We start from the raw sequence: 26,225 nt of genomic DNA, 5'->3' as shown, positions 1-26,225 counted from the left end.
ACTTCAGCACCCAAAGCGTGAAGAATCGGCCTCAAGAGCGGACGTTAGCCGCCCCTGATGGCAAGGGCCTCGGGTGCATTTTCTTCAGCACTCAAGGCACGACGAATCTGTGTCAAGGGTGGACGTTAGCCACCCCTGATAGTATGGCCTCGAGTGGGTTTGCTTCAGCACCAAAAGCGTGAAGAATCGGCCTCAAGAGCGGACGTTAGCCGCTCCTGATGGCAAAGGCCTCTGGTGCACTTTCTTCGCCACTCAAAGCATGACGAGTCTGTGCCAAGGGTGGACGTTAGCCACCCCTGATTATCCCTCGACGGTCTTCGTACCTACCTGAAATTAAAAATCGAACTATAGTAAACATTATAATATTGATATTAAATTACCACTTTTTTATTTTAACTTATTTTCAAAACAACAAATGATCTCTTACCTTATATTAATGTCAACGAAGTATTTCTTCTGGCTTATCCAAATGATTTCTTTTGCGAACACCATCACTATCACACTGAAATTAAATATTGGACCGAATAAATTTAAACAGTAAAAACTTTATATCAAATTATACATATTAAACACTTAAAAAGTTATTACAAAACTACTTTCGTTGATATCAATTATGTTGCGAACAATAAAGCTACTCATATATTAACGCAAAACTCACCACAAATCATATTCATATAAAAGTTGAGATATTCGGCAACCAATCTCCGACAGGTGAAGTAGCGAAGCCATCGCTGCACATACCGGACAGAACTTCCTTTATTTTTCATCATATACGCGAGTCCCGATATGTACCGATCGCGAACAAAACAAATTAGGAATGTCAATCCATACAGAACTGTTGACGTAATCGCGAATCTATCCGAAACGAAAAGACCACACCTCCACAAAGAGAGAACTCCAGGTGGTTATGCAGCTCAGGCCTTACTTTCCTATGTTATAGTGAGGCGAACCGAAATTTGCAACGCTATAACTGAAAAACCTTGTCCTAAATCCGTCTCGAACAGATCGCATCACTCCCGAAAATGATCATTATATTGACGACGTATTATGCTGAGAAGTTTCTCATAAGATCAACACACCACGGGACGAAGAGAGGCCAATCTGAAACAATAAGAAACGGGTATGAAAATCAATTAAAATAAAACAATTGAGTTTTAAATTCGGGATAGAAATCTGCAGTATCCGAAATTAATTTTCAGTTGAGTTTTGCTAACTACGGAGAGAAACACAAAAGGTATCATCAGAACAGTCACAACATAACGAAACCGACGCAGTAAACAGGCTAAAATAAATAATTTTTTTTTTCATCAACAGAAGTAAAATATTGAAAGCACTGAAATGGATGTACATCAGCTAGGCTAAAAAAACCCACAATGATAACAGTAATAGATAGCAGAGCCAGTTTAAAAACGCATAAAAAAATAAACTAAAAAATATACAATAAATAAAGAAGTAAAGAAAGGACGTGCTGGAAGTGGATGTGAAATAAACAATATCAGATGGTGAGCTATTAACATATGCATTATAAAGTATATTCAAAGTTTTTTTAGTAATGCATCATGGATATTTGTGACGTCGAGATATTGCAATGTTGCCGAATTAACTCTGAGTTTCAGTACAGTTTGGCTTTGACACACACAAAAATTAACTAACTAAATAAAATAATTGAACAAAAATATTATGAAATATAAGTTATTTTAACATTATAGTAAATCTAATACATATATAATCGAAGGACTTAAAACTACAATTAAAACACAGCTATAATAGTTTGTAGGTTAGATTTGTTTTAATTACATTGGACTCTTTTCCACACCACCCACGAGGTAGAGTTTATAGACGCGTTTTTTATGTAGTGGTATACACCTGGAGGCCTAATCCACCTAATTAACAATTGTATATCTGAGAAACGTATTTTACTTTCATTCGAGAGCATATTTACTTTTTTCATTTAGTTCTTGTTTCCTTCAATGGTGTGTTTACTTATCAAGTCATCTTGAATTCTGTCTAATGCAGACGTATGCAAAATTCTTGAAAGTAATAGTGACAAGAAGTTATAACTCTAACCTATAAACTATTGTGGTTGTATAAAACTGAAGTTGTAGATGTACTATAATGTTAAAGTAAACTATATTTGATAACGTTTTTGTTTTAACAATTATTTTAACAATTTCAATTAACTAAAACTCAGAGTTGATGCAGCAACATTGCGACGTTTAGACAATCTTGAATATCATAGGGTTATAGGTCAGGAGGTGAAGACAATATAAAAATAAAGAACCAATTAATAAGACCGATCGTGAAGTATGGCGCAAAGGTATTGAATATGCTAAAAACACTACTGTTAGAGAGACGAATAAAAGAAAGATATTGCATAAATTAGATTTGTTGAAAAAATATAGCTGCCTTAGTTATACTTTTCAACACACGCATAGAACAGCTGTGAATATAAATACAGCAAAAGGAAATGAGTAATCATCATAATATTCGGATGACCTACATATAATAATCACTGACCTTATAATCAATAAAGAATATAAACTAAGAGTAGTGAAAATAAGTATATTAAAAGCAACACTAGAACGAATAAAAATTGTTGAAAATAAATACAGAATACGAAATAATTATGTAATACGGAAAGAGATTTTGTTGATTTCATCAATCCACCGTACTTTAGTCACTGAATAAAATATTTACTGCATCTGTAGTTCCCTTAACCTTTTTTCCTCATGCATATTTCCTCATTATAACATGGTTTTGTTATTTTAAGCTTATTATAATTCTAAGTCTTTTGCATTCTCCCTTTATCTCTTTAGCAAGAAAAATAAAACAATCAAGAGTAGCATATCTGGAGAGAAGCGATCAGAGAGGTGCTCCGAATATAATAGAAATGATGTCAATAGGAGACATGATAAATAAAGATTAAGTTGGTTAGCTGAAGTGAAACATAATTTATTAGAGATAATAACAATATTTGATGGAATATAATTGAAAATGCATCAAAAATTAAATCAAAAGACAAGAACTGAACCAAAAAACTTTTGAAGTGTTTATTTATGAAGCAGCCATACTATTTCATTAAAAGATATTAAGATTAAAGACACTAGCACTTGCCACATCTATTATAAAAGGATTTACAACAAATATTAAATCGCATCGAGTATATTTGTAAGCAACCTCATGTCGTATCCTTACCTTATATAATAATGGTAATTTTGACACCGAAGACAAAGACGTTCTGCACAGCAAAAAAAATTGAAGACCAGAATTTGAAGCCAGTACTCGATGGTGATCCATGTAAAACCCAAGAAGAACATGCAGAATTATTGAGAGTGACACAAGAAACCATTTCCAATACCTTGAAGAACATGGGAATGACCCGCAAGCTTGGATATTTTGTGTCGTTTGAAATTCTAGAATTTTTTGAATTTTTAGGCAATGAATGAATAAATAAATATGTTGTAATAAATCGGAAAACGCTCGAATGAAATAACCAAAAATTACATGTCGGATCGGTGACACAAAATATATAAACAAACCTAGCAGGTAGCCGTGCGGGTCAAGAATGTAGCTCGCCGACGATAACGTATTGGAATCGAATCTTACCGGGACTTAAAAGGTATTTTAAAAAAGTTTATAAAATAAAATAAAGGATAGTGTTTGTTAATATGTAAAAAGTGAATGTTTGTTTTTACCTTTGAAACGATATTAAATCGAAAATCGCGTGATTACAACATTATTAAACGAAGTTATTTGATTTTAAACAATATTTTGTGTTACTTTCGGTTATTTTCATATTATTGGAATTATTAACGAGCTACGGCAAGTTTGGATAAAAAACGATTAAGAATAGCGTGTTCGCGTAAAGTTATGATTTATATTTTTTGCAGAGAAAATAAAATAAATGTGCCCCCTTTATTGGTAGGTACATACAGCTGTGAAAGAAAAACCAGACATACGTGAAAATTTTATCCGAATATAAATTAACAAAATTCGAAAATAACAAAAAGAAAAAAAGTATAGTCTGTTTAAAGTTATTTTGTAGGCACACCAATTAAATTTGTGACATCAAAACGTCGCAATATTGCCACTTGAACTCTGAGTTTTAGTTCAATTTGGCTTTGACATAGTACAACAAAATTCTAATCTAAATAAAATAATTAAAAATGTTATCTTTATTTTAACATTACAATACTTCTAAAAACCACAGTTAATTATACAGCCACAATAGTTTATAGGTTAGAGTTATAACCTCTTATCTGGCAACCGGACAACCTTGACAGGCTCACTATATCTCTTTTTAATTAGAATAAAATAAGAAGGAAAATATTGTCTGATTCTAAAACGTATTTACAAATTGCGATAGGCAATACATTAAACATCTTGAATAGACTATATATATATATATACATTTCTTAACAAAGTATTAACCGAATATTGCAGGCAATATATACGTTAATTTGTGCATCAAGACTTAAAATGAATATTGTACAGAATATCAACAGTTATAAAATGGTTTGACAGAATTATAAGTGAAACACGTGGGGCATGAATAGTAGACAAAGTAGAAAGCAATAAATCAATAAATACCTATTAAAAACAACCTAAGGATGAGCTATCTGCAAGGGAGAGATCGAAGAATGAAATAAATAAGCAAAGAACAATGCAATTTTACTTAAAAAGTTAGGAAAAGAAATTATTCTTTTAACCAGTCTGGCGTATTCATAGTGTTTGTAATATATATTTTAGATGAGAATTATGGATAAAAAATAAGGACTATATGAATATATAAATGAAAATATGCAGGATTTAATATAAAACTAACTGGAAATTTGCATGGATGGAAAACATAAGACAAATAGAAGAAATTATGAATTACTAACAGTACATTTGTAAATATTTAAAAGCATTGATAAATATTAAGGTCTTTAATGATTAATACAATAAGAGATGTGACTATATGACAAGTTATTCTTTCAAGAAATTATAAATTATTAACAGTACATTTAACAGTACACCGTAAATATCGCTTATACGACTTAAAGCCAACTAATAATAATAAGAAAACATAAAGCATAAGACAACAACATTGCGACGTCTTGACGATCAGACATTGCGACGTTTAGACAATCTTGAATATCACAGAGTTATAGTATCAGGAGGTGAAGACAATATAAAAATAAAGAACCAATTAATAAGACCGATCGTGAAGTATGGTGCAAAGGCATTGGATATGCTAAAAACACTACTGTTAGAGAGACGAATAAAAGAAAGATATTGCATAAATTAGATTTGTTGAAAAAATATAGCTGCCTTAGTTATACTTTTCAACACACGCATAGAACAGCTGTGAATATAAATACAGCAAAAGGAAATGAGTAATCATCATAGTATTCGGATGACCTACATATAATAATCACTGACCTTATAATCAACAAAGAATATAAACTAAGAGTAGTGAAAATAAGTATATTAAAAGCAACACTAGAACGAATAAAAATTATTGAAAATAAATACAGAATACGAAATAATTATGTAATAGGGAAAGAGATTTTGTTGATTTCATCAATCCACCGTACTTTAGTCACTGAATAAAATATTTACTGCATCTGTAGTTCCCTTAACCTTTTTTCCTCATGCATATTTCCTCATTATAACATGGTTTTGTTATTTTAAGCTTATTATAATTCTAAGTCTTTTGCATTCTCCCTTTATCTCTTTAGCAAGAAAAATACAACAATCAAGAGTAGCATATCTGGAGAGAAGCGATCAGAGAAGTGCTCCGAATATAATAGAAATGATGTCACTAGGAGACATGATAAATAAAGATTAAGTTGGTTAGCTGAAGTGAAACATAATTTATTAGAGATAATAACAATATTTGATGGAATATAATTGAAAATGCATCAAAAATTAAATCAAAAGACAAGAACTGAACCAAAAAACTTTTGAAGTGTTTATTTATGAAGCAGCCATACTATTTCATTAAAAGATATTAAGATTAAAGACACTAGCACTTGCCACATCTATTATAAAAGGATTTACAACAAATATTAAATCGCATCGAGTATATTTGTAAGCAACCTCATGTCGTATCCTTACCTTATATAATAATGGTAATTTTGACACCGAAGACAAAGACGTTCTGCACAGCAAAAAAAAATTGAAGACCAGAATTTGAAGCCAGTACTCGATGGTGATCCATGTAAAACCCAAGAAGAACATGCAGAATTATTGAGAGTGACACAAGAAACCATTTCCAATATCTTGAAGAACATGGGAATGACCCGCAAGCTTGGATATTTTGTGTCGTTTGAAATTCTAGAATTTTTTGAATTTTTATGCAATGAATGAATAAATAAATATGTTGTAATAAATCGGAAAACGCCCGAATGAAATAATCAAAAATTACATGTCCGATCGGTGACACAAAATATATAAACAAACCTAGCAGGTAGCCGTGCGGGTCAAGAATGTAGCTCGCCGACGATAACGTATTGGAATCGAATCTTACCTGGACTTAAAAGGTATTTTAAAAAAGTTTATAAAATAAAATAAAGGATAGTGTTTGTTAATATGTAAAAAGTGAATGTTTGTTTTTACCTTTGAAACGATATTAAATCGAAAATCGCGTGATTACAACATTATTAAACTAAGTTATTTGATTTTAAACAATATTTTGTGTTACTTTCGGTTATTTTCATATTATTGGAATTATTAACGAGCTACGGCAAGTTTGGATAAAAAACGATTAAGAATAGCGTGTTCGCGTAAAGTTATGATTTATATTTTTTGCAGAGAAAATAAAATAAATGTGCCCGCTTTATTGGTAGGTACATACAGCTGTGAAAGAAAAACCAGACATACGTGAAAATTTTATCCGAACATAAATTAACAAAATTCGAAAATAACAAAAAGAAAAAAAGTATAGTCTGTTTAAAGTTATTTTGTAGGCACACCAATTAAATTTGTGACATCAAAACGTCGCTATGTTGCCACATAAAATCTGAGTTTTAGTTCAATTTGGCTTTGACATAGTACAACAAAATTCTAATCTAAATAAAATAATTAAAAATGTTATCTTTATTTTAACATTACAATACTTCTAAAAACCACAGTTAATTATACAGCCACAATAGTTTATAGGTTAGAGTTATAACCTCTTATCTGGCAACCGGACAACCTTGACAGGCTCACTATATCTCTTTTTAATTAGAATAAAATAAGAAGGAAAATATTGTCTGATTCTAAAACGTAGTTACAAATTGCGATAGGCAATACATTAAACATCTTGAATAGAATGAGAAAAACTTTGAATAGACTATATATATATATACATTTCTTAACAAAGTATTAACCGAATATTGCAGGCAATAAATACGTTAATTTGTGCATCAAGAGTTAAAATGAATATTGTATAGAATATTAACAGTTATAAAATGATTTCACAGAATTATAAGTGGAACACGTGGGGCATGAGTAGTAGACAAAGTAGAAAGCAATAAATCAATGAAAACCTATGAAAAACAACCTAAAGATGAGCTATCTGCAAGGGAGAGGAGAGATCGAAGAATGAAATAAATAAGCAAAGAACAATGCAATTTTACTTAAAAAGTTAGGAAAAGAAATTATTCTTAAATTATCGGTCTGGCGTATTCATAGTGTTTGTAACATATATTTTAGATGAGAATTATGGATAAGAAATAAGGACTATATGAATATATAAATGAAAATATGCAGAATTTAATATAAAACTAACTGGAAATTTACATGGATGGAAAACATAAGACAAATAGAAGAAATTATGAATTACTAACAGTACATTTGTAAATATTTAAAAGCATTGATAAATATTAAGGTCTTTAATGATTAATACAATAAGAGATGTGACTATATGACAAGTTATTCTTTCAAGAAATTATAAATTATTAACAGTACATTTGTAAATATTTAAAAGCATTGATAAATATTAAGGTCTTTAATGATTAATACAATAAGAGATGTGACTATATGACAAGTTATTCTTTCAAGAAATTATGAATTACTAACAGTACATTTGTAAATATTTAAAAGCACTGATTAATATTAAGGTCTTTAATGATTAATACAATAAGAGATGTGACTATATGACAAGTTATTCTTTCAAGAAATTATAAATTATTAACAGTACATTTGTAAATATTTAAAAGCATTGATAAATATTAAGGTCTTTAATGATTAATACAATAAGAGATGTGACTATATGACAAGTTATTCTTTCAAGAAATTATGAATTACTAACAGTACATTTGTAAATATTTAAAAGCATTGATAAATATTAAGGTCTTTAATGATTAATACAATAAGAGATGTGACTATATGACAAGTTATTCTTTCAAGAAATTATGAATTACTAACAGTACATTTGTAAATATTTAAAAGCATTGATAAATATTAAGGTCTTTAATGATTAATACAATAAGAGATGTGACTATATGACAAGTTATTCTTTCAAGAAATTATGAATTACTAACAGTACATTTGTAAATATTTAAAAGCATTGATAAATATTAAGGTCTTTAATGATTAATACAATAAGAGATGTGACTATATGACAAGTTATTCTTTCAAGAAATTATAAATTGTTAACAGTACATTTGTAAATATTTAAAAGCATTGATAAATATTAAGGTCTTTAATGATTAATACAATAACTTTAATATACATTTCCAAATTGTAAAAAATAAATTACCTAATATATATTATATGTATTAATATTATATAAAATTATATATTATCATTATATGTATATTATATATATATATATATATATATATATATATATATATATATATATATATATATATATATATGTCTATAATATAACGGTAAAGAATAATCTGAAGTTGTTATATTTCTGAAATTAATCTTACTTGTAATCTTGTGTAGTTACACTACTATATTTTGATTACTTAAACATAAATGGAAATTAGATTTAATTAAATGCAATTTAAAAATGTTACTAAATCTTTATTCTTATGTTGTTAAGTAAGTGTTGTTAATATGTTTCAATATACAGACATGTTATTCTAATTAATTTTATATACCAAATACATTTCTGATCATCTACTAAAAGTACTGTGAAAACAAATTTTAGTAACATATCGTAGTCTTTATTCTATTGTAAGAGAAACGTGATTAATTTAATACAGGATGACCGAATTTCGACCACAGACCGATCTCTAGTTATTACCAATAAGCAATGTTCGCTTTTTTTTACAAAAAAAAAACTGAAAAAATCGTTTCAATTCGTAAGTATAGGGACTAGCACGAGCGACTCTCATTTTTTAAACCCAATTGACTATCATATCATTGCATCTTGCAAATGGTCGACATTATTCAACCAACAAAAGGTTATTTTCTCGAAACGAAACAATTTATATTGTACGGGCGACATTTACAACTCAATAGCGGTACGAGAAAACGCATCCACTCGAAAGTTCATTTCGAGCTTTTGTTCGGTTTCCACATCGTAGAGGCCTCATTCAGAGACTGCATCGTACGCCGTCGTACACAGTCAGTTTCGAAGACGCGCCAGAAATTCGCAGTCTCGAAATCCCGGTGGTACCTGTTACCGAAATTGTATCCTTTTCATTTATTGTTGGTTGGATAATCTCTATTATTCAGGGACCGTTTGTATTCTATGTCTTCTGGGGGTTTCTCCCTTTTTTTTTTCATTCGAGAAACGGGTATTGTTCAAAGTTCCGGGCGCCACTAACTCTATTTAACAATACGAGTATTGACCAACGAACAACGCAGTAACAATACCACAATACTCTGCCTTTTTGTAGCTCAGCTTTTGAACTATTACTGAAACACAACAACTGGCTGACACCCTATAGTGACAGAAGAGTATTTTAAATTAAATTTTCAATGTCAGATACAATACGTAATCTATTGATGATTCTTTGGTAAAATAGATCATACATACAACAACGAAAATATCGTGACCACAAATAAAAACTCTTATCTTATCATGAAATAAATTATGTAGAACTACAGGGATCACAAATCTATCAATTCAATGTTTTATAAGAATCAAAAGTCGTCGTATGAGTAGCCAACCCGAAATATAATTGAATTATTATTAGTTTTATTGAGTATTAGTGCGCAAGCACTCAACTAGCCAGTCGTATACTAGATCTTGTTCACTTCCCTGTAGTCTGAAAAGCCAAAGAGAAGGTCTGCTTGGCTATATTCTTGGATCAAGTAGGCGAGAAACTATTCAGAAACCTGAACTAGTAGCACACAAAAATGTATGGGACATATTTAGTAACCTATATTTATTTATCCTTAAAAATTTTAGCAGGTCGATATCACAGAAACGAAAGGCATGTCTTAAAAGCGATGGATTTATTATATTCGGCTGATTGTTTAGTTTTTCTCTCTAGAAAAAATGTATATTTATTACTAATCCGCTGTACTATAAACGCCAATTAGGCCAAGCATTATCCTCAATCAAGACAAACTTACACAATTGGCCCATTATTCAATAAGAGTCGTTCTACGAGCAAAGACCTTTGTTTGAAACATGGCGTAGTGCGCGTGCACCCAGAGACGCACTCGAAAATTGTTCTAAAAATTACCATTTTAATAAGGTTTATTGATGACAGCGCTTCTTTCTTAGAAATCGTTCTTGGCGAAAACAGTTGAAATTCTACCTACCCACTACGGTTAATTAAGGAGTTGCATGGATTTAAAAGTTAAAAATAGTCTCATTCGACTAATTATTAACTTATATATGATACTATCCTGTTAATATATATGTTAAAATGTAAGTTGGTAGTACAACTACTCAAAATAGTTATAATAAATAATAATGGATCTGACAAATCGCATTCACCATCCACCCTGAGTGTACATGCTCCCTAATATAATTTTAGTGTTACTAACACTTGCCTAGAAAAGATAGGGAAGCAATAACAAAAGATATAGTAGCGCTCATTAATAAATAATATATGCCTTCAATAAAAAAGGAAATAAATATTAAGAAATACACAAGATTAATTTATTAACAATGGTGGTATTGAAACAACTACATCAAGAGACAAGGCAAGAAAATTAAGAAATGATGAAGTATATAGAAAAAGATACTGAAGTGTGGAATAAAAGATGAAATTATAGTCTTTGATTTTGTGTAGTGAGGTCAGGGGAGGAAAAGAAGGTATATAGTTACCAGAAAACATAAATATACTAGAAGAATTAATAAGAGTCAAAAGTCTTCATTATTGTCGAACCAAAACGTCTCCTTGACGTCGCTGTCATTCAATCTATCATGTTCCCACTACTCCAATAGACCAAATTCTCGATAAACAATCCAAATTCCCAGTGCAACAAATATCCCCGCGACCGAATGTACCAGATCGTACCCTGCGGCTTGCTGAAGCCGTCCGCCAATTTCCTCAACAAGAACTTTTCGAAAGTCCTGTCCACCAGAAAATACGCGACCGAAAACTCGAAGAAAAACCCACGACGCAAGAGGAACGATCCGCTGTCCAGCACGCTGACGAAATTGAATCTTCTCGGCACCATCGGCATTACGTCGGCCTTGTTGGCGTCGTACGTACTCGTCAAGAATTCCCACCGCAAGGACGAAGATGGAAATTTGATGGATACCGCCTCGTTTCAGCCGAGAATCATGGACCAAAATTTACTTCAAAAGCAACCGGAAATAATTGACGAGAAAGAGGAACACATGAGGTAACGATGTAGCAATCTAACTGAATTTTATTTTAATTAATTGGAAATAAATATTGATAATTATATTTCCCTGACCAAATAGTAAATCTGTAACTAAAATAACTAGTATAACTAACTTCACGTAAACTGACACTAACCTTCCTGTTATTGAAAAATAATTTTCTAGCAATAATTCCAATAAAGTCCTTAAACCAGATTCAACTGAAATTAATAGTGATTAATATATATTAGTTAAGTGATGGTGAAGGTGGAAATTACAAAGATAGTACCATACCATAAAACTTTAAAATTTTGCAGGAAACAGTACAACTTCATAAAAAAAGTGGTGAATAACTGTGCAAGTGCAGTATTCTACTTGGAACTAAGAGACCCGAATATCAAGGACCCAGAAACCCAACAACCAATCATCATGTCGAATGGCTCTGGCTTTATCATAAGCGAAGATGGATGGGCGTTGACTAACGCTCATGTAGTGTTGAACAAGCCCCATACTACAATAACAGCAATTATGAGAGATGGTAAGTTTCTTCCAGTACAACAGGAGAGATACAAAACACCATATAGTGGGACAGAAAAGAAATGCAAGAAATCATTTTTCAGGTCGAAGATTCAATGTAAACGTTGAAGATGCTGACATGAATGTAGACCTAGCATTATTAAAACTGGAGGCAGAAGAGAAACTACCTAGTTTAGATTTTGCTGAGTCAGGCGACACTGCTGTAGGAGAATGGGTTGTAGCACTTGGTAGTCCTTTATCACTTAGTAATTCAGTAACAGTTGGAATTGTAAGTTTATGACATATAGTTTAAATTATAAGTAAATATTTAAGAAATCGTTCAACATTAATCAAAACTATGGAATAAATTACAGATCAGCAGTGTTGACCGACCAGCTGAAGAACTGGGATTAAAAAACTATTCTATGACATATATACAAACTGATGCCAGCATAACATTTGGAAATTCTGGGGGACCTCTGGTGAATCTTGATGGCAATGTCATCGGAATAAATAATTTGAGATTAACATCTGGTATATCATTTGCTATTCCCATTGGTAAGTATTTACACAGTTTCAGATATAGTATGAATAATTATATGAATAATTATATGTTTATAATGTGCAATGAATACATTAATTTATTAACTAAATGAGATTATTGACTACTAATAATTAACACTCAATCATATTATGGTGGAGGAACCTTATTATGTTTTAGAAAAAATGGTGAAGGAATTATTATAATATTCTTATTACTAATTAATGTTTTATCCTCAAACTCAAAGCCCTAATTTATTTTAGAGTATGTAAAGAAATTTCTACAAAACACTAAATACCGCATGGATAATTTATTAATGGGAGGAAACAGAGCTCTCAAGACCTTATTCGGTATAACCACCATCGCAATAACTCCAGAGATGTTAACTGACTTGAGAAAAGAAGACTCAAACATACCAAAGGACTTAACATACGGACTTTTGGTCTGGAAAATAATTCCTGATACACCAGCAGAACGGTATTTAAAGTTTTTTGTTGACTCCAGTTTTCAATTTATTATTTTCTATGGGTTTTTAGGGGAGGCTTGCAAGTCGGTGATATAATTACAGAAGTCAATGGAATACCCGTTAAAAAACCCGCTGAATTATATAACTTTTCTTCAACGAGGACATCATTAGAAGTGGGTATTATAAATAAAGGCCAACACAAGAAAGTTACATTAACAATCGATTAAGAATATCTGTGAACTTATATAATATAATTGTTCTTATATTCCAAATAATCAAAACCACAAAAATAAACTAGTATACGTATGGCATCTTTTAATTTGACTAATAAATTATATCCTCAGAATTATTTGCCTAGGGATTCCCACAGGTGAAAAAGAAGAACAGGCACAAGTGAGGTTATGTTAAGGACTCTTTAATTATGTAATCATAGGATAAAAAGACTATATCGAATTAAAGCACAATGATATACTGATTTCCTAATCACCTACATGAATCTCAGGTAATAGTATTGAAAGTATTTTATTTTTCTAGTTTTATGTATTTTAGGTTGATGGGAAAGATAATCTGCCTAAAACGCCTGCATGTATTAACGAAATAGCTTAAAACAAGCTTAATTCTGTTGGGAAAAATTTTAGAATAGAGGTCATAAAATGTTAGGTCAAAATGGAAGATCGATAAAATTAAAATGGTAAGAATTACTGTTTGTTTCCTAATTGTTGCATAAAGAGATATTACAAGAATCCATCTAGTGAATCTTAAATCAAAAAATATCATTAAAAACAGAAATTCTGTATACGAAAAGCAATATGAATATATAGGTGCTCGTAAAATGCATTATGTATTACAGCATTGGAATGCTTTAGGTAGTAAATATATAAAGGCCCAAAAAATATCACTCACAATAATAATACAAAAGAATCAATTATATTATAGTGATTTACATAAACACCTAAAGAAACGTATGCCATGGTGTTAGCGAAAACCAGCCTAAGAAAGAAAAATACGAACTGTGCACAGTATAATAAAATATAAAGTAATAAAATTATAATATTTGATCACAGACAACGAAAGCATATCTAAGTGGAATTCTCAGTATAATGAATGAAAGCCAACACCATAACTGATGAAAACTGGTTTTGGTATTCTTATTTCAGTTATGGCAATATTATAATTATATATATATGGAAAATAGTTAAATCCCAAAAAGATATGGAAAAAACATGTAAAAACTTACATTTAACTGGCTCTACCACTTCTGAGAAATCTTGATTTTGAATAACAATGGCCTCAATGGAAAATACTGTCTGGACTGCAAAAGTGTCTTGTTGATGAAAATAAGCACTGAAAAAAGAATACCGCATTGAAAAACATTATAAACTGTAAGAACTTTTTTTATAAAATAAAATACATAAGCCACATTCAAAAACTGAGAGAACCGCCGATCATGGCGCGAAATTTGTAAAAACCGCGAAAGTTTGAAAAAACACAAGTATTATACTCACAATACCAATCAATATATAGGTGCAGGTCTAACAACAATTTCAAAACTGTTTTCTATAAATTTGGAGGGCATTTTCTTTCAAAATATTACTATAAAGCTACACCGCCCCACTAAACAACCTGTTAATAATGACGCCGACGCTTAAAATAAAAACCGCGGTGTTTTGTTTTTTAAAATGACATTATTGAAAGCAAAGCCTCCCTGGATGCCTTAGCCGCCTATGATAGTATAATCACAGGTATTAATGTACAATTAATTTTAATTTTATTTCTATGGAAATATAATATTTTATATATATTAATTAATAAAGAAGCATAATTAGACAGAAATATATATGGAATATCTAGTTATTTACTAATATATTTCTTATATAGCCTAAGAATTATTGTTTTTCAAGTGCAATTTCCGATTTCATATAAATAAAAATATATGGAAATAATCAACAAAACAACGTGATATTATGGCGAAGGAAGGTTTATTATATATTTTAAAGATATTTTAATCTGTCGTTATTAATAAATGTTTTATTTTATAAATATCTAAACTATCAGAACGTAAAGTTAGGTATAGAGAAGAGTAAGTGCAAATTATATCAACTAAATAATTTAAAATTATGAAGTAGGAATTTTTGTTATTTTTTTTTAATGATGAAGAATCTTTATAAATATTAAAGACATTTTTACAAAATACTGAATATCCTATTGATTATTTATTAATAAGGAAACGCAAAGTACATAATCAGTATATTAAACCTACTATACCAATAACTTGAAAGTTAGTTGTAGTTGACCCATTTGTGAAAAGAAGACAGAAACGTAACCTGAATATTAAACATAGAGAATTCAAATCTGCAAGATCTTATTATATCTATATGTGATAAGTGTGCATGTAAATCAACCATTTGAATAATATTAAAGTAAAATAATATCGAAATCGTGTTTTCTCTCTGTTATCTCTTTTTAGGTTGCTGAGGAAGATAATTTATAAGAATGCCTGTCAACATGGATAAAATAGCTTAAGATAAGCTAATTCTATTAAGGAAAACTGTTGCGGCTAACAAACTACTATACAAAAAATGCAGTAACTCAAAAATTGAAATATTATAATAGCAAGAAACATTAGAAGTTTGTTAATTATCAAAAAAGATCATAATAATAATCGATCTACTGAATCACAGAAAGACAAATTGTTAGAAATAAACCTGTGGTGTGCGAAATGCTATACAAATATTTGATTACTCTTATAAAGTATTTTATATTACTGCATTAAATAAATTGTTAATATAAATATAGAAACTAGTAAAATAGCAGCAATAATAATACTGTACAATAATTAAATAATAATATATCATAGAAAATTCTGATGGTAATGTTAACATGTGTTGAGATGAGAATGAATGCACATATCAATGAAATAAATACCTGAAAAATGTATAGAATATAAAAATATATACAAGTTTATTTAAATATACTTCTTGTTTTCAAAGAAATCATGGCAAATAATTTAGATAGTACATCGGGTAAAAATTAGCAGGCATGACATACACCCCACATAAATAATGACACCGATGGAATACAGGAATGCCCTATTTGTCTTCAAACTTTGAAATATAAAAATCTTTAAAATGTCATGTATATACTTTCGATAATCACAGTAGTAATCATACAATCAACATGTACTGACAAAAATTGTTCGATGAATAATTCATTAATATTATTATTTTCTCTCATCTGTTATATACATGGAATAATCATAAATATGTATGAATAATAATAGGACATGTTAAAGACTTACATTTGACTAATTATGTGGCATCTGAAGAAAACTGATCTTCTAAAACTCGGTAGTACCAGTGTTCTGGGAAAAATATCTGTCTGATGTTAGAGATCTAGAAAAAAGAATACCCCATATGAAAAATGCTATAAAAATTATTAATTATAAACCTAAGCAAACCCGTAAAACTACATTTTGATGGTTTAGAAAATCGCCGATTATGGAGCACCAAGAAAACCGCGAAAGTTTGGAAGAACATAAATATAATACTCACAGTGCCAACTAATATGTACGTGCACGTCTGATAACAATTTTAAACATGTTTCCTATAAATTTAGAGGGCATTTTCTTTCAAAATATTAATACAAAGTTGCACCGCGCCACTAAACAACCTGTTGATAATGATGGCGACGCTTAAAATAAAAACGGCGGTGTTTTGTTTTTTAAAATGACATTATTGAAAGCAAAGCCTCCCTGGATGCCTTAGCCGCCTATGATAGTATAATTCCAGGTATTAATGTACAATTAATTTTAAAGAGATATTACAAGAATCCATCTGATGAATCTTAAATCAAAAAATATCAATCATTAAAAACAGAAATTCTGCATACGAAAAGCAATATGAATATGTAGGTGCTCTTAAAATGCATAATGTATTACAGCAACACCATAACTGATGAAAACTAGTTTTGGTATTCTTATTTCAGTTATGGTAATATTATAATTATATATATGGAAAATAGTTAAATCCCAAAAAGATATAGAAAAACATGTAAAAACTTACATTTAACTGACTCTACCACTTCTGAGAAATCTTGATTTTGAATAACAATGGCCTCAATGGAAAATACTGTCTGGACTGCAAAAGTATCTTGTTGATGAAAATAAGCACTGAAAAAAGAATACCGCATTGAAAAACATTATAAACTGTAAGAACTTTTTTTATAAAATAAAATACATAAGCCACATTCAAAAACTGAGAGAACCGCCGATCATGGCGCGAAATTTGTAAAAACCGCGAAAGTTTGAAAAAACACAAGTATTATACTCACAATGCCAATCAATATATAGGTGCAGGTCTAACAACAATTTCAAACCCATTTTCTATAAATTTGGAGGGCATTTTCTTTCAAAATATTACTATAAAGCTGCATCGCCCCACTAAACAACCTGTTGATAATGACGCCGACGCTTAAAATAAAAACGGGGGTGTTTTGTTTTTTAAAATGACATTATTGAAAGCAAAGCCTCCCTGGATGCCTTAGCCGCCTATGATAGTATAATCGCAGGTGTTAATGTAGAATTAATTTTAATTTTATTTCTATGGAAATATAATATTTTATATATATTAATTAATAGAGAAGCATAATTAGACAGAAATATATATGGAATATCTAGTTATTTACTAATATATTTCTTATATAGCCTAAGAATTATTGTTTTTTCAAGTGCAATTTCCCATTTCATATAAATAAAAATATATGGAAATAATCAACAAAACATCGTGATATTATGGCGAAGGAAGGTTTATTATATATTTTAAAGATATTTTAATCTGTGGTTATTAATAAATGTTTTATTTTATAAATATCTAAACTATCAGAAGTTACGTATGGAGAAGAGTAAGTGCAAATTATGTCAACTAAATAATTTAAAATTATGAAGCAGGAATTTTTGCTATTTTTTTTAATGATGAAGAATATTTATAAATATTAAAGACATTTTTACAAAATACTGAATATCCTATTAATTATTTATTAATAAGGAAACGCAAAGTACATAATCAGTATATTAAACCTACTAACCCAATAACTTGAAAGTTAGTTGTAGTTGACCCATTTGTGAAAAGAAGACAGAAACGTAACCTGAATATTAAACATAGAGAATTCAAATCTGCAAGAAAATATCTGATTATTATATCTATATGTGATAAGTGTGCATGTAAATCAACCATTTAAATAATATTACAGTAAAATAATATCGAAATCTTGTTTTCTCTCTGTTATCTCTTTTTAGGTTGCTGAGGAAGATAATCTACAAGAATGCCTGTCAACATGGATAAAATAGCTTAAGATAAGCTAATTCTATTAAGGAGAACTGTTGCGGCTAACAAACTACTATACAAAAAATGCAGTAACTCAAAAATTGAAATATTATAATAGCAAGAAACATTAGAAGTTTGTTAATTATCAAAAAAGATCATAATAATAATCTATCTACTGAATCACAGGAAGACAAATTGTTAGAAATAAACCTGTGGTGTGCGAATTGCTATACAAATATTTGATTACTCTTATAAAGCATTTTATATTACTGCATTAAATAAATTGTTGATATAAATATAGAAACTAGTAAAATAGCAGCAATAATAATGCTCTAGAATAATTAAATAATAATATATCATAGAAAATTCTGATGGTAATGTTAACATGTGTTGAGATGAGAATGAACGCACATATCAATGAAATAAATACCTGAAAAATGTATAGAATATAAAAATATATACAAGTTTATTTAAATCTACTTCTTGCTTTTCAAAGAAATCATGACAAATAATTTAGATAGTATATCGGGTAAAAATTAGCAGGCATGACATACACCCCCACATAAATAATGATACCGATGGAATACAGAAATGCCCTATTTGTCTTCAAACTTTGAAATGTAAAAATCTTTAAAATGTCATGTATATACTTTCGATAATCACAGTAGTAATCATACAATCAACATGTACTGACAAAAATTGTTCGATGAAAAATATATCGATATTATTATTTTCTCTCATCTGTTATATACATGGAATAATCATAAATATGTATGAATAATAATAGGACATGTTAAAGACTTACATTTGACTAATTATGTGGCATCTGAAGAAACCTGATCTTCTAAAACTCGGTAGGACCAGTGTTCTGGGAAAAATATCTGTCTGATGTAGAGATCTAGAAAAAAGAATATCCCATATGAAAAATGCTATAAAAATTATTAATTATAAACCTAAGCAAACCCGTAAAACTACATTTTGATGGTTTAGAAAATCGCCGATTATGGGGCACCAAAAAATCGCGAAAGTTTGAAAGAACATAAGTATTATACTCACAGTGCCAAGTAATATATACGTGCACGTCTGATAACAATTTTAAACATGTTTCCTATAAATTTAGAGAGCATTTTCTTTCAAAATATTAATACAAAGTTGCATCGCGCCACTTAACAACCTGTTGATAATGATGGCGACGCTTAAAATAAAAACGGCGGTCTTTTGTTTTTTAAAATGACGTTATTGAAAGCAAAGCCACCTTGGGTGCCTTAGCCTTAGCCTATGATGGTATAATAATTCTAGGTATTAATATGTTATTAATTTTAATTTTATTTCTATGAAAATGTAATATTTTAATAAATAATATTTAATAAAAAGGCACAATTAAACAGAAATATAGATATAATATCTAGTTATTTACTAATAAATATATTATATAACGAAATAAATATTGTTTTTTTTTCAATTGTCATTTCTTATTTGGTATAAATAAATGTCATGGAATAAATCAACCAAACAAATTGATATAATGGTGAAGGTAATTTTTATATTATTCTTCAAATGTTAAAAAATTATTTAAAGATATTGTCATCTGCGATTACTAATAAATTTGTTATTTTATTTTATATTGAAATATATATAAACATTAACAGTACATGTGAAAAACTTACATTTAACTGATTATATGGTGGTGGATATGGCTCTGGTGTACCAATGTTCTTGCAAAAATATCTGTCTGATGTAGATAACTAGAAAGAAATAATTCTCCATATAGAAAATTCTGTAAAAATTACTAACTATAAAGCTAAGCAAACTGCTAAGACAACATTTTGAAGATCATGAAAACCGCGAATTGTAGGGCAGAACAAAACCCGCGAAAGTTTGAAAAGCGATATGTTATACTCACAATAGCAAGGAATGAATAGGTAACGTGTGATAAGTTTGTGAAAATATATGTAAAGCTGCACCACAAACAACTTGTTGATAATGAGGAAGACGCTTAAAATAAAAGCGGATGTTTTGTTTTTAAAAATGACATTACTCAATGCAAAGCCCCCTTGAATATCATTTTGAGAAACGCCGCCTATAAAAAAATGCTAGGTATTAACGTATATTTGAATTTAATATTTCTATGGAAATGTAATATTTTTAACTTATATTTTCTATTTAAATATAATAAAACAGCAATATATAGGAAAATATGACCATATGTATATTACAAAATATCTTATACACTTTGTAATATATCGAAAATGACCCTTATTATTAATATGAATTGGACGTTAATTTTACTTCTATAAAAATCTTAATTTTTAATATAATTAATAAATGAATCATGCGTTTAATTTCCTTTGATGTATTAGTGCCCCAAGAGAGAATAGTATATTCACAGATGTAAACTAAAACTTCAAGCAATATTATGGCGAAGTAGTAGTATAGATTTATAGATATGTTGAAGAAAATTTTATTCTTGGATGTTCACCTACCATTACTATTAGTGTATTACTATACTTTAAAATATATAAAAGGCTTTTCTATAATACACTCTACACCTCCTGGATAACCGGGAAATTATAATACTGAATACCTTATTAATACAACATATCATTATGGTGAAGGTACTTATTATATTTCTATAAATGGCGGAGGAGCGTTTATTAAAACAACTTGGTCAATTATTACTATTTATAAATTTTTATTTCAAAATGTATTAAATAAAGATTGTTAATATTATCTATATTAAAATATGGTAACAGCACCTATGTAAAAAGTGTAATTAATGTTGAGGCACTATTACATTGAAAATCTTTTTTTATATTTATGTATTTGCTCTTTTTTTGATTATTAAGAAAGATACAATTCATGACATGGTAATAGAAAGGCATTAACATTTTCTATTAATTGTTTAGTTCAGTTCTGTATATTTTTTGGGAATTGAAGGAGATCTGCAAGTATAATCACGAATATCAACAGAATACTCGTTTAATAACTGGGAATTATATATTTTTCTTAAATATGTAGATCCGTAGTAGTTGATTACCATTTATAAATTTGCGCTTACAAAAGAAAATTAGTCTGCTTATATTAATTTAATTTGAATATTTATAAATTAGTTATATGCAGATGGCAGTGATTCCATCAGGTCATTACAAAAAAGTCAAATGCAAAGGCAAGTGAGGTTATGTCCCTATTTAAATTTATTTATTCTGTTTTGAATTTTCAAGAAAATGGATATTTTAAATGTATGCCGATTGTGTGGAAAGGAAAAATCGTTCTTATTATCTCTATTAGAAAATGGTGGTAATACCTACATGAAATCTCTAATTAATGTTGAAGTAACATAGTATTGGAAGTGTTATTTCCTTTTTAGTTTTTTATATATTTCAGATTGACGAGAAAGATGGTCTGCCTAAAAAAGCCTGTATGATTTGTTGGAATAGCTTAAAACAAGCTTATTATATTCAGCAAAATTTTAAAGAAGCTGATAGATTATTACATGAAAAATGCAATGGCTCAGAGATTACCGTGATTAAAATAGGGAGTGATAGTAAGAGTTTATTGATTACTAAGGAAAGACACAATGAGAATTCACCTACTGAATCTGAGGGGTATAAACCAATCATTAAAAATAAATGTGCCATGTGTGGAAAGCAATATAAATATTTAACTACTCTTAAAAGGCATTTTATATTACAACATGCAGACAGTTTTGGTAATAAAAATACCAAAAATGAAGGAACATCTGCAGTATTAAGTAATAATCATAGTACAGAAGAAACAAAATATCATGAAACTAACATGAATATAGCTGGAGATAATGATGATTGCATGTCTAAGAAAGAAGTAAATGAACTGAAATGTACAGAATGTAGTAAAATATGTAGTAATAAAAATGTACTCCTTGCTCATAAAAGAAATCACATCCAAATGGAGTGCACAGTGTGTGGAGCAAAAGTTGGTAGATACTACTTACCCATCCACATGAAAAGTCATACCGATGGTTCACAGAAGTGCCCTATTTGCCAACAAGTATTAAAAAATAAAAGAACTCTAAAATTTCATATAGATACTGTTCATAATTGCAATACCAATCATACTAATAGTCAACAGGTAATGATAATAAGGATTCATTTAAAAATATTTCATATTTTTTTGTTTTAGATCTGTTATGTATGTGGAAAGAATCTTAAATGTGCGAGGATATTAAAAAGGCATCTAAGAAATTTACATAAAATTGGTTATACAAAACTGATATCGAAAGAAACCCCATCATCAAGTCCCCTAGAGTACCAGTGTTCGGAATGTGGCAAACAGTTTTTGGACCGTCAAAAATACATGTCCCATTTTAATAATCATCGGAAAGAAGAATGCCCTATTTGTAAACAAACTGTATCTCGTTTTAATTACACCAAACACGTTAGATTACATTCGGAAGGTCCGGAGAATTGCAGATTGTGCGGCGTCACTTGTAAAAACAGCGAAAGTTTAAGAGGACATATGTATTATACTCACAGTACCAAGGAATACACATGTAGCACATGTGATAAGTGTTTCAAAAGCAATTTTTATAGAAAAATGCATATAAAGCTTCATCATACAGGTGAGCTAATTATTATAGTCATGGCTACGTTTAAAATAAAAACTAATTTAGTCTATTAAAATTCCGTTATTAAAAGCACAGCCTTCTTTGATATTGTAGTAACCAATGATAATGTTTTTATAGAATATATTTTTTGGAATAATATAATTAAATATATTTTTAGGAGAAAGAAATCATATCTGCGATTATTGTGGGAAAGGTTTTATCACTTTGCATCACCTAAAAAGCCACATCAAAATCCACCATTCTCAATCCAAGCCATACACCTGTATTAGTTGTGATAAATGTTTCACGAACATCAAAGCCCTTTTACAACACGAGCGTAGACATTCGCCGGAAGGTAATTATACCTGTGGTATATGCCTGGAAAAGTTTGCGAAAAAAACTGATCTACGAACTCACAAGTCAGCACTACATAAAATTGTAGAGATGAAGAGATGTGAGTGTATGAAGTGTGGGAAAATATTTTCTAGCGAGTTTGCTTTAAAGAAACATATACAAAGCAATCATGGGAATATAGAAAATCCTGGTGAAAACTGTCGAGAATCACAGTTAACTAATAATTTGGTCAGTAAAAAGTGAATACGATGTCGCTCAAATGATATCTGTTTAAAGGAATGAAATACAAATGATATTTAAAAACTAGATTATAAAAATTAATAAATAGGTAATATATATGTAGTATATCATTTTTATTAAAAAGAATTATACACAATTTCAATTTGTATATTAATAAATAATATTTATAATGAATCTTCAATTGCTTCAACCAACACTTCATTTTGTACTTCATATGTTTTCACAATCAGATCTGACATGGCTCCCTCTTCGACACTCACAAAATCATCTTCCATGATAAAATATTCCTCTTCCAGAACTTGCCCGTCGATCAGAGTACCAGCCTCGCCGTGGACAGCTTCAAACTGATCAGTTGCTTCGATGTCATCCTCATCTATAGGCGTCTCATAGGATTCAGTCTTGTCATTCATTTGATCAGTTTGCTTTATTTGGTGTTTGTTTTGTAGATGGAATCTAGGCGAAATAATCGGTTAATTCTCAGCGAATGTATCAATATGGAGGTACTTACTTTAATATATCTTCATCCGCAAAATTTTTAATACAATAGTTGCATTGAAAATCACCGGAATGTGTCATCAAATGTACTTTTAAATTGTGCATCTGTATGAAGGTCATGTTGCAATATTTGCAATGATATGGGCGCTCACCCGTATGTAAAAATTGGTGTTTCTTCACTTCGCCCAGAGATCTGAATTTTTTATCACAAAATTTACAGTCATATGGCCTGGCTCCTGTGTGGGTTAATTCATGCCGCTTAACCGAATTCTTGGTGTAGAAACTATAAAAGTAACATTGATTTTTAACTATATGTAAGTATTTTTTATTATTACCTTCTAGGACAGTAAACACATTTATAATTCCTTTCATTAGTATGAATTTTCATATGATAAAACAATCCGCTCTGATAATGAAAACCTTTTCCACATATAGGGCAAATCACCAGAGTCTTGTCTCTGTTATGGATTTGTTTATGAATATCAACCTGATTTTTTGTGTAAAACCATTTATCACAAATATCACAGTTATATCTTCTACCTACAGGTCACAACTGTTAAAAATTGTTGAAAATTTGTTAAAATTACTACCTTGATGTTTACTCATATGATATGCTAAACTTCCATAACTCGAAAATATCTGGTTGCATATGTAGCATTCATGTTTTCCAATCTTATTTGTTTTGTCCTTACTAATATTAATAACATGAGCAGTCTTTAAGTGTTGCAACAATTCTTTCCGTAGTCTAAAATATTCAAATTGAATATAGCCATTTGCAAAATAGATATTTTACATACGGAAATTGCTCTCCACAGACATAACACTTAGCACTTTTCTTTTTACCACAATTTTGAGCATGTATTTTAGCTTTTGGCAAAGAAAGCATGAGTTTACCACAAACAGGACATTTATATTTCATGTTTAAATCGATGCTTGATATATCCCTTTCATTATCTGTTTCAGATGTGAGATTTTCAAAGTCATTTTCATCAATATTATTAACCATAATAATATTACTATCAAAATTGACATTTTTTGGCTCTTCAGTTTGTATGTCCTCAATTTTCTCTTCTTGTTCTTCTATGATTGTACTAGCATCATTATTTACTAAACTTTCATTGTGAGTTGATTCTTTAACAGCTATCAAAAGAAAAATATAGAATAAGAATGTTATTTTCAAATCTCCCTACCTTCATTGACTTTTTCAATAACCAAATGAGGTGGTTCAACACTCAGCTTTGGTCTGTAATCTTTGTTTACATAAGAAGCAGTAATGTTTGTCCCTAAATTGTCAAGAAATGCATCATAGTTTTCAACCTTTTCATCATCATCTTCTACAATTAATACATTTTGTATATCAAATTTCTGTGATCCTACCACTATTTCCACAGAAGCTTCCTTATCTTCATTATTAGTGGCAGTTACCTGAGTGGAGCCTGAAAACAATCAGGTAATGATCGATGTTGAAATATTAATATTTTCAAGTACTTGCAATTTTTTTCTTTCTCTGAGCTTTTAAAACAATTTTTCAATTGTTCTTGCGATTCTTTATACTGAACCTTTAAATCATAAGAAATCTTTAAGAACTCCCTACACATCGCGCACATTGAGTTGGGATATTTCTTATCCTTGTCAACATATTCATCCATAACTAGTTCCAAAGCATCTAAGAGTGTAGGGCTCGTACCTAATTCGGGCTTCAAGGGAGATATTAATTCCGTCATTGTACCTACAGTTTGCGTCAAACATATTCGACAATTAGTTTGTAAATTAAATTTATTATATCTTTTCACATATTTCATTTTAGTTTCTTGTCATTAAAATCAAACAATCACTAAAACAATTACAAAAACAAGGAGGGTTAAATATAATATTTCTTCTTCCTTAGATGTCAATACAAGAAACTAGGGATGCAGAAAACTATCAACAGATTAATCTATTTAAATCGATATTATTTTAATATCGATACTTCTACCATTTATATCTAAATT

General features: G+C 29.7%; 3 protein-coding genes across 6 annotated transcripts; 2 read left to right on the top strand and 1 right to left on the bottom strand.

The window, feature by feature from the left end:
• The first annotated feature begins 11,297 nt into the window (after positions 1-11,297).
• Positions 11,298-16,216, top strand: LOC143203696 (serine protease HTRA2, mitochondrial). 3 transcript variants are annotated; one of them, XM_076415941.1, is made up of 9 exons: positions 11,298-11,739; positions 12,037-12,257; positions 12,340-12,524; positions 12,610-12,793; positions 13,040-13,253; positions 13,313-13,415; positions 13,601-13,744; positions 13,792-13,933; positions 15,710-16,216. In XM_076415941.1, exons 1-7 carry the CDS (start codon positions 11,393-11,395, stop codon positions 13,637-13,639), a joined length of 1,293 nt encoding a protein of 430 aa, XP_076272056.1. In that variant the 5' UTR covers positions 11,298-11,392; the 3' UTR covers positions 13,640-13,744; positions 13,792-13,933; positions 15,710-16,216. The 3 variants fall into 3 exon arrangements, with proteins under 3 accessions (XP_076272056.1, XP_076272058.1, XP_076272055.1); XM_076415943.1 differs by lacking the exons at positions 13,792-13,933; positions 15,710-16,216 and having other exon boundaries at positions 13,587-13,740; XM_076415940.1 differs by lacking the exons at positions 13,792-13,933; positions 15,710-16,216 and having other exon boundaries at positions 13,313-13,545; positions 13,601-13,691.
• Positions 16,217-21,697: 5,481 nt separating this feature from the next.
• Positions 21,698-23,841, top strand: LOC143203695 (zinc finger protein 639). 2 transcript variants are annotated; one of them, XM_076415938.1, is made up of 4 exons: positions 21,698-21,895; positions 21,948-22,670; positions 22,722-23,160; positions 23,324-23,841. In XM_076415938.1, the coding sequence occupies exons 1-4, from the start codon at positions 21,788-21,790 to the stop codon at positions 23,740-23,742; spliced, it is 1,689 nt and encodes a 562-aa protein (XP_076272053.1). In that variant the 5' UTR covers positions 21,698-21,787; the 3' UTR covers positions 23,743-23,841. The 2 variants fall into 2 exon arrangements, with proteins under 2 accessions (XP_076272053.1, XP_076272054.1); XM_076415939.1 differs by having other exon boundaries at positions 21,712-21,857; positions 21,931-22,670.
• On the bottom strand, positions 23,836-26,124 carry LOC143203693 (uncharacterized). Its single transcript, XM_076415937.1, has 7 exons — positions 25,727-26,124; positions 25,425-25,670; positions 25,032-25,374; positions 24,825-24,979; positions 24,570-24,774; positions 24,248-24,517; positions 23,836-24,192 (listed from the first exon to the last, which is right to left on the bottom strand). Exons 1-7 carry the CDS (start codon positions 26,034-26,036, stop codon positions 23,904-23,906), a joined length of 1,818 nt encoding a protein of 605 aa, XP_076272052.1. The 5' UTR covers positions 26,037-26,124; the 3' UTR covers positions 23,836-23,903.
• Between the last annotated feature and the right edge of the window lie 101 nt (positions 26,125-26,225).

This window comes from Rhynchophorus ferrugineus, unplaced genomic scaffold (genome assembly GCF_030347505.1).
Source record: "Rhynchophorus ferrugineus isolate W39M unplaced genomic scaffold, kcgeb_rfMv2 rfM10, whole genome shotgun sequence".
Taxonomy (NCBI): domain Eukaryota; kingdom Metazoa; phylum Arthropoda; class Insecta; order Coleoptera; family Curculionidae; genus Rhynchophorus; species Rhynchophorus ferrugineus.
The sequence above is the reverse complement of the archived record's forward strand: the minus strand, read 5'-3'. Positions and strand labels throughout refer to the sequence as shown.

Excerpts from the sequence above, each read along its gene's own strand:
- LOC143203693 (XM_076415937.1), bottom strand. The coding sequence starts at position 26,036 with ATGAAATATGTGAAAAGATATAATAAATTTAATTTACAAACTAATTGT. Across the intron at positions 25,671-25,726 it reads CTCAGAGAAAGAAAAAAATT|GCTCCACTCAGGTAACTGCC; the intron begins GCAAGTACTTGA and ends GATTGTTTTCAG. Across the intron at positions 24,980-25,031 it reads GTCTGTGGAGAGCAATTTCC|ACTACGGAAAGAATTGTTGC; the intron begins GTATGTAAAATA and ends TGAATATTTTAG.
- LOC143203696 (XM_076415940.1), top strand. The coding sequence starts at position 11,393 with ATGTACCAGATCGTACCCTGCGGCTTGCTGAAGCCGTCCGCCAATTTC. Across the intron at positions 12,258-12,339 it reads AACAGCAATTATGAGAGATG|GTCGAAGATTCAATGTAAAC; the intron begins GTAAGTTTCTTC and ends ATCATTTTTCAG. Across the intron at positions 12,794-13,039 it reads ATCATTTGCTATTCCCATTG|AGTATGTAAAGAAATTTCTA; the intron begins GTAAGTATTTAC and ends AATTTATTTTAG.
- LOC143203695 (XM_076415938.1), top strand. The coding sequence starts at position 21,788 with ATGGATATTTTAAATGTATGCCGATTGTGTGGAAAGGAAAAATCGTTC. Across the intron at positions 22,671-22,721 it reads ATCATACTAATAGTCAACAG|ATCTGTTATGTATGTGGAAA; the intron begins GTAATGATAATA and ends TTTTTGTTTTAG. Across the intron at positions 23,161-23,323 it reads TATAAAGCTTCATCATACAG|GAGAAAGAAATCATATCTGC; the intron begins GTGAGCTAATTA and ends ATATATTTTTAG.